At 53.6% G+C, this 8,342-nt stretch overlaps 1 protein-coding gene and 1 long non-coding RNA gene across 2 annotated transcripts in view; both read left to right on the plus strand.

Annotated features, from left to right (window-relative positions):
• Positions 1-2,170, plus strand: part of LOC144222498 (uncharacterized) — a 3,998-nt gene extending 1,828 nt beyond the window's left edge. The window contains exons 2-3 of the long non-coding RNA XR_013332413.1: positions 168-400; positions 1,828-2,170. This is a non-coding gene — a long non-coding RNA (uncharacterized LOC144222498). The remainder of the gene's footprint in view (positions 1-167; positions 401-1,827) is intronic.
• NACC2 (NACC family member 2) overlaps positions 1-8,342 on the plus strand; it is a 31,009-nt gene that overhangs the window by 9,341 nt on the left and 13,326 nt on the right. The window contains exons 5-6 of the mRNA XM_077753187.1: positions 5,239-5,429; positions 7,216-7,321. Coding sequence (XP_077609313.1) covers positions 5,239-5,429; positions 7,216-7,321 — 297 coding nt within the window. The remainder of the gene's footprint in view (positions 1-5,238; positions 5,430-7,215; positions 7,322-8,342) is intronic.

Here is an 8,342-nt window from a genome sequence, read left to right on the forward strand (position 1 = left end):
GACGGAGTCTTTTGGGTATAGATGAAATTAAGTGATTAGTTAACTGACCCTGAACGATGCGGGTTTGAACTGCTCGGATCCACTTAAACGTGGATTTTCTGCATTGCGGTGCCGTAAGTGTGTTTTCCCGTCCTTAGGACTTTTCGGTAATGTTTTCTTTCCTCCAGCTCACCTTGGGGCAGGAACACGGAACGTCCGGCCGTGTGTCAGTCGACTGTGTGTGACCCGTGAGGCTTCGGTCCAACAGTGCGCTAGTGACGTGTGGATTTTCAAGGCCAGGACGGCGGTCAGTGCCGCTAGCGTCACCTTGTTCGAGGGTCAGAGGTCTTTTCTCTACGGACCACGCGCTAAGTCTTCGCCTGACAGCAGCACACGGACTCCCCCCTAGAGTTTCTTCTCGGTGTGTCACGGCGTTGGCTCTCACATTTGGCGCCTGGCCCGTTCTGGGTTAAGTTTCGTGTGAGGCGCGGGTCAGGCTTCTGTTGTCTCTTTCACGTGACGTCCGGTTTTCCTTCAAAGAAGGAATATTTCTTCTTCCAAGGAAATATTTGTAAATATTCAAATATTTACAATTTGAAACGTAAAATACGAGAAAAAAAACCTTCGACAGTTACTGCACATATTCGTTCTGGGAGACTTGAGCTTCCCAGGGTCCTAGTGACGGAGCAGCAGTGAATTCTGAGAACTCGTGAAAACGTCTTTATAGCGTCTGTTTGTTAGTTTGCGGTAGTGACGTGTGGCTTACGTGCAGTGAAGTCAGTCCGTTGTCACGGGCCGGGTCCCTGTGGCCGCGAGCGTGCGTGTGCTGGGATTCTGGGTGGGCGCTCGCGTTCTGCCTTTTGTTTTCCTGGGGGGAGCTGTCGCCCTTGTGTGTCCCCTGGGCGTGCCGTGTCTCTGCTTGCTGCCTTTGTCCCCGACTGCCCTCCGCTTGATGTCACCGTGCCCCTGTGTGGTGTCCTCTGCGTTCCCTCTGCTGCTGTCCGTGGGGCCTTTCGGGCACGTGCGTTTATACCGTGGTTTCTTCAGGTGCCCATGTGGCCCTATGTCCGGAACCCTGATCACACGCGCTTATGCCCCTGGGTTGCCGAGGCTCCGTTTGTTGCTTGAATTGTTTCTCTTGCTGTTTCTGATGCCTGCTGATCTTTTCTGCAGTGCTGTTTGGTTCTTATTTTGACTTCCTGTTTCTCTCCTCATTGGGTTCCTGTTTTTTTTTGTTTTTTTAAAGTTTATGTATTTATTTTGAGAGAGCGGGAGAGTGAGAACGAAAAGGGATGGGGGCAGAAGGAAGAAGGAAAGAGAGAGAGAGAGGAAATCCCAAGCACGCTCTGCACTGTGAGCACAGAGCTGGACTCGGGGCTCGATCCCACAACCCTGGGATCATGACCTCAGGCAAAATCAAGAGTCAGACACTCCAGGGGCGCCTTGGTTAAGAGTCTGACTTCGGCTCAGATCATGATCTCACGGTTCATGGGATCGAATGATCTCATGGTTCGTGGGTTCAAGCCCTGCCCCGGGCTCTGTACTGACCGGAGCCTGGAGCAGAGCCTGGAGCCTGCTTCGGATTCTGTGTCTCCCTCTCTCTCTGCCCCTCCCCTGTTTCTCTCTCTCTCTCTCTCTCTCTCTCTCTCGGAAATAAATAAAACATTAAAAAAAAAAAGAGAGAGAGAGACACTCAAGCGACTGAGCCACCCAGGTGCCCATGGGCTCCTCTTTCGCACAACTTTAAAATTGTGGTCATGTTCCGTGGCTGGTTTAAAGCCTCTGCCGCTGGCGCCGTCCTGTGTCATTTCCTGAGGTGTCTCTGCTAATCGGTTTTCTCCTCCTCAGGGTCACCTTCTCGTGGTCCGTCCCGTGTCTGTCGGTTGCTCGTGGACACGGGATGTCGTCAGTGTTACCTTGTGGAGCGCCTGCGGTTTGTCACCCCAGGTCTGTCGCGGTGGCTGGTTACGTGGGACCCCATAACAGTGGACGCAGCAGCCTGCTGCCCAGAGCGTCCCCACTCTTGTGGGCCGAGCTGGATGTCCTTCCCTGTGTGTCTCCGTGTCCTGGGCGCGTGTCCCGGAGGTGCTCTCCCAGGCTCCAGCTCGCCTGCGTTTCCTCCGTCGGGCTTGCTGTCGTGAGATGTGTTCACGTTTTAGCAACGGCAGTTTTTGTATTTTGTTTAAAGCCCTCTTTCTCCACGTCGCGTTCTTCTGGGCATTCTTTAAAACAAACAACTCTGATTTGAAGTTATTTGTTCTTATTTGTTTAATTTATTTTCTTAACGTTTACTTCTGAGAAAGGGACAGAGTGTGAGCAGGGGGAGGGGCAGAGAGAGGGGGAGACACAGAATCTGAAGCAGCTGCAGGCTCCGAGCTGTCAGCACAGAGCCCGACGCAGGACCTGAACCCACGAACTGTGAGATCATGACCTGAGCCAAGGTCGGACACTTAACCGACTGAGCCACCCAGGCGCCCCATTTAAAGTTGAAATCATTTTAAATTTATAAAAATGTTTCAAGATCAGCGCTCTTTACTCAGGCTCGCTCATGGGTAAGGACATGCCACGTCTGATTCTCTTTCTGTGGGGGGTTGTGAGGTCTTTAAGGCATCGGGGAACGGGTCCCTTTGCCCCTGAGTCCTGAGCGTTTCCTGCAACGAGGACAGTCTCTTACGTAAACACGGTCACGGGCTCCCCGCGCAGGAGGCCGGGCGGTGACGTGTGCCGCCCCACGGCCTGTGTCTGAGTCCCTCCACGTGTCCCCATGTCATCCCCCAGAGCAGCGCAGTTTTCCCCAAGCCCGTGTCCAGCTCAGACGCATACGGCGCATTTTGTGTTGGTTCTCAGCCGTCTTCTTCTCGGCCTTTGCCCTTCGTGACCCTTCTCCTTCTGAAGAGCACGGTTTAGCCATTTTGCAGACCGTCCCTCTGTTTGGGTTCAGGTTGTGCATTTCAGCCGCATCTTGGGGGAACCTGTGCGGGGGGTCCCTCCCGGCGTGTCCTCTCGGGAAGCACCTGAAGCCCATGTGGCCTCACGCTGGCGGTATGGGACCCTGGCCGGGTGGAGCCATGGGGTTTCCCTGGCTGTTGACGATCCCGCCTGGGTTCGTCACTGACTCCTTAACCCCTACGTTTGCAGGCTGGCCTCTATCAGAGATGGCTAGTGGCCCTTCGTTTAGTGTTTCTTCCATGTGAGTGGAGAGAGTTTTCTAGAGCATGTTTCATCTTGGTCAGCAAAAATGTAGCAAGGATCCAGCTGTCTTCCCTTTCAGTGGGAGTGGCGTGGAGAAGCCACCGGCGAGGCGCCAAAGTCTGCGCGTTTGTCGTCCCGCTCTCCTGTCCGTTGGAGCTGGGATTCACATATTTAAAAACCCCGGGTTCATGGGGCGCCTGGGCGGCTCAGTTGGTTGAGCGTCCGACTTCGGCTCAGGTCATGATCTTGAGGTTCGTGGGTTCAAGCCCCGCATCGGGCTCTGTGCTGACAGCTCAGAGCCTGCAGCCTGTTTCAGATTCTGTGCCTCCCTCTCTCTCTGATCCTCCCCTGCTCATGCTGTCTCTATCTCTCTCAAAAAAAAAAAAAACAAAAAAAAAAACCCGGGTTCAGGCCTGTGTCTCCAAATCCAGCCCAACCCCAGGGCTGTCCCAGCGCCCCCTCTTCCTGAAGTCCGTTCTCCCAACAGACAAGATTCGACGCTCCTGTTTTCGTATTAAAGGCGTTAAGGCGTTTACGTCTGTAGTGTGCGTGGAATCGATAATTCAGTGTGCTGTGATCTGGGGCCCGCAATTTTACTTTTTCCCACCCAGCTTGCCGGTGGCTCTACCACTTTTCACTGAGACGACCACCTTTTCCGGCACCGCCCTGCCGACCCCGTGTTGTGAGCGCCATCCCAGCCCTGCCCCTCCCCCTCCCTCTCTGCTGGCCCCCGTGGCAGTGCCCACCGCCCGGTCCCTGTGTAAGGTCTGCCTCTGGGCCCGGCCTGTACGGCTGCCCTGCCTTTTTTCTGCATTTTTATATTTGTCAAACGCCACACAAAAGTACCTGCCGGGATTGGGTTGACTCTGCAGATCAGGCTTGCACTGAGATCCCTACCATATTGGGTGTTTCCTTCCTTTAATTTACATCTTTTTTGTTTTTTTTCTTGGGATTGTTTTATAATTCTCTGCACGTCTGTTGTTAGATTAATTCCTAGTATTTCATTTTTTGTTTGAATCTTCATAGTATTTCTTTTTTCCCCCATTGTTTCTTGTATACAGGAACAAATTGGATTTATTATTTGAAAATAAATCTGGGGGCACCTGGAGGGCTCAGTCAGTTAAACGTCTGACTTCAGCTCAAGTCATGATCTTTTTAATTTTTTTTTTTAATGTTTTATTTGTTTCTAGGAGAGAGAGAGAGAGAGCGTGAGCAGGGGAGGGTCAGAGAGAGAGGGAGTCACAGACTGAAACAGGCTCCAGGCTCCGAGCTGGCAGTCAGCACAGAGCCCGACGCGGGGCTCNCAGGTCATGATCTTGTGGTTCGTGGGTTCGAGTCCCGTGTCAGGCTCTGTGTTGACAGCTCGGAGCCTGGAGCCTGCTTCCGATTCTGTCTCCCTCTCTCTCTCTGACCCTCCCATGCTCACGCTGTCTCTCTCTTTCAGAAATTAAATAAATAAATAACAAATAATAAAAATTTAAAAAGTATTAAAAATCTGGCCGCCACTCACTTGTTTTTCCGACAGTTTACCGACAGATTCTCTGATCTCCTCCATGACGGTCCTGTCACCTGATGGCAATGGTGGTTTTATTTCTGTTCATGACCGTTTTACTTCCTTCTTGCCCCACCGCACCAGCCAGAGCGTCTGCCCCACCCCCCCCATCTCCTCTCCAAGCTCAGGACACATTTTCAATATTCCGTCTTGAAGTAGGTTATTTGCTCTAGGCTTTTGTGATGTGCTTTATGAGGTTAAGGACATTCTTTTCCTAGGTTCAGAGGGGGTTTTTTAATTTCCATAAGTTAAGTGTTGAATTTTCACAAAAGCCGTGTCTTTAAATATGGAAATGGGCATACAGCTTTCCTCTCCTATCCGTTACTTTTCTGAGTTACAGTGATTGCTTTTTTGAATGTTAAAAAAAACAAACAAAAACTTGCGTTTCTGGAATAAGTTCAGCCTAGTTATGATTGAATTTCTGCATTCAGCCACCTCCTTTTTTTTTCTTTTTTGCCCTGTTTTGGTGACTAGTGTGAGGTGTGAAGCCCTTCTCAGTGTCCGTCCCCTGGAAGGGGCCTCAGGCAGTGTGGACGGGAGCCACCTGCCTGGCCACGCAGCCCGCACGGTCATTCTGAGCTCCAGCCTCAGCGCCAGGAAAGCTGCCAGCACACGCAGCACACGTAGCGTGGGCTCCGGGCAGACCCCCGACGCCTGCAGCGGAGGAGGCGGGGCGCACACCTGTCTCAGGGGCGGCCGCGTGTCGGTGTGGAGAGCGCCGTCTGATGTCCCGTCAGGCAGCACCTCACGCCTCTGCCAGGGTTACCCACCTTCTGAAACGAACCGAGAATTCCTTCCCGCTTTTTTTACTTTTATGTTTTCTTAGTGGCCTGGGAGACTTGGTCCGTCTTGAAGCGCGATTCTGCTTCTCTGGCCAGTTGTCGGCTGCATCCGGTTTCCTGATTTATTGGCGTGAACTCGTCCCTGACACCCTGTTAAGGTCCCCCTGACGTCTGGAGCAGGGGCAGCGCGTGGTGCCGTGCGCAGATCCGTACCCTCGTGTGTTTCATGCAGCCCACGACCTAAGGATGCCGTTTATATCGTTAAGGAGCTCTTTATAAAAAAATTTTATCACATTTATTTGTTTTTATGAGACAGAGCACAAGCAGGGGAGGGGCAGAGAGAGAAGGAGACCCAGAATATGAAGACAGCCTCCAGGCCTCAAGCAAGCGTTCAGCACAGAGCCTGACGGGGGGCTCAAACCCATGAACTGTGAGATCATGGCCTGAGCCAAAGTTGGACATTTAACCGACCGAGCCACCCAGGCGCCCCTTTCTTTAAAAAAAAGAAAGATCTCAGGGGCGCCTGCGTGGCTCAGTTGGTTAAGCGTCCAACTCTTGGCCCAGGTCATGATCTCACGGTTCATGAGTTCAAGCCCCGCGTCGGGCTTTCTGCTCTCAGCACTGATCTTGCTTTGGATCCTCTGTCCCTTTCATTCTCTGCCCTTCCCCCACTCTAAAAACACTAATAAAAATTTAAAAAAAAAAAAGGACAGGTCTTCAGATGATGGACTTCTCAGTCTTATACAATAAGTGCGCTTGGGGCTGTGTTCTTCCCGGGCCGGCGGCTTCGTCTCCTCTCACGCATTCTCACTGTCACTCACTAAAACGGTTTTCTAATCATATTACTGAGTTGTGTTTTCTTTCCTTGACCCTTGGCTTGTGCAGCAGTACGTCGCTCAGCTTCCGGTCATATTTTTGTTGAAATTTCTAAACAAAGTGCCCCGCAAATTTCAGACCACCTCAGTGCCCTGGAATTCGTCGAGAATTACTTTCTGCCCCAGAATATGTCCCACACGCACTGAAGGAAAAAAATCACGCTAATGAACCGCACCGGTAATTATGTCACATCCCGCACACTTGTCCTCATGTTCCCGTCAGACCGGCGTCTCACGGTGATTCTTCCGTCCCCTTCGGCGCCGGGAGTGTCGGCGCGCGTTCAGGTCGGCCCGGCCGCCCGTCGGCAGGGACGCACTGTGTCATCTGCACGTGGCTTCCAACCTTTCTGTCTTTTTGTTTCACGTTGTGTCTCAGGTTTGGCTTCTTATCCGGCCTTAGACTGTGTCCTGCCGCGTGCAGTCCAGTGCCGTCTTGGGGCGTCATCCCCCCCCCTTACTGGCCATTTCCCCTCCGTCCCCGCCAATCTCCTGTGTTTCTCTGTTTTCCCAGCCGTTCGATTCTGTTAATTTCCCTTTGATCACGAGCATGGGGGCTGCTGCCTTCAGGGCTAGAGATTCCAGCAGCCGCCTGCGCAGGCTCAGCCTCCGGGACCCCAGGGCCTCCGCCCGGGGGCGTGCTCAGGGCCCGCCCTCTCCCTCTCAGCTCGGAGCTCTGCCGCCCCGGCTCCGGGGACCCCGGTCGTGCTTGCCCCGCGTTCTCTGTCACTTTTACTCTCCGTGGTTCTTGGATTTCCTTTTTCTGCTCCAGTCTGGATACTTGGCGCTATTTTCCAGGTTGAAATTCCTGTCGCCTGCGCTGTTCCGTCCCCTCCAGGGACACCAGTCCCCCGTCTGGGGTCTGACCCATCCTGCGGATTCTGGTTTTCTGGCGCAGCCCCCGTTGCGTGTGGAGAGCCGGCGCTCCGCGGGCGGCGGCCACGGTCTGGGACGGACCACCTTGGGTCCGATTTAACGTCGTCTTGTCAGTTGGCTTCTTATCACTCGTTTCCCCGCATTCTGTGGATTTCTCATTGAAGGCTAGACATGGTAGGAAACCTCTGGAAGCTCCCACCAGCGCTACTCCAGAGAGGGTCAGTTGTTAGAGGCCTCGCTCCGTTGGAAGCTGGCAGGGCTCTGGGTCTCTGCTGAAGGGCCCCCACACTGCTGTCTCATACGTGGGCACCGAATTCCTGATTTAGCCTTTCTTTGGTTTCTGAGTCTGGTTCCGCACACGGGCTGCTCAGTGGTGGCAGGAAGTGGAAGGGAAGGCGGGACATCTCTGGGGCCCTGAGACTAATTTTTTTAATTTTTTTTTTTTCATTTTGAGAGAGAGAGAGAGCGACCGAGCATGTGCAAGCAGGGGAGGGGCAGAGAGAGGGAGGGAGATGGTCCCAAGCAGGCTCCATGCTGGGTGCCTTGGGCTCAGACTCAAGCTCTGAGACCATGAACTGGGCCGAAATCAAGAGTCGGACGCTTAACCGACTGAGCCCCCCCCAGCCTTCGTCCGGGAACATATCTCTAACATAGCTTTTAGAGTTGTTCTTGATGGGGGGCCGCTCCCCCATTGCCTTACCGGGGTCTCTGGGGCACCTCACAGGTTAAAAGCGAGAGCGTTTGTGTAGCTAATGTGTGCTCATCACCATGAAGAGTATGAAAGGTCATCCTGGGGAAAGCTGTCATCCGTCCGTCCCTCCGCCTCCGTCTGTCTCCCAGTGGCCTTGCCTCCCGGGGTCTTGTCTGCCTACCTAGTGCGCGCCTGCATTCCACACCAACACCGTCCCAGGGCGCGCACAGCCCCACCGAGTTTTCAGGGTGACTGGTGTCACCTGGCGTCATGGACCAGGAACTGTCCAGGCCGTCCTCAGTGGACAGGGAGGCTGAGTGTGTCCGGAGTCCGAGGAGCTGACGGGGAGAGGGGAGTGTGGTCAGGCTGGCGGGGGTGGGGGGTGTGCGGAGCTGGCG

Source organism: Crocuta crocuta, unplaced genomic scaffold (genome assembly GCF_008692635.1).
Source record: "Crocuta crocuta isolate KB4526 unplaced genomic scaffold, BGI_CrCroc_1.0 scaffold971, whole genome shotgun sequence".
Taxonomy (NCBI): domain Eukaryota; kingdom Metazoa; phylum Chordata; class Mammalia; order Carnivora; family Hyaenidae; genus Crocuta; species Crocuta crocuta.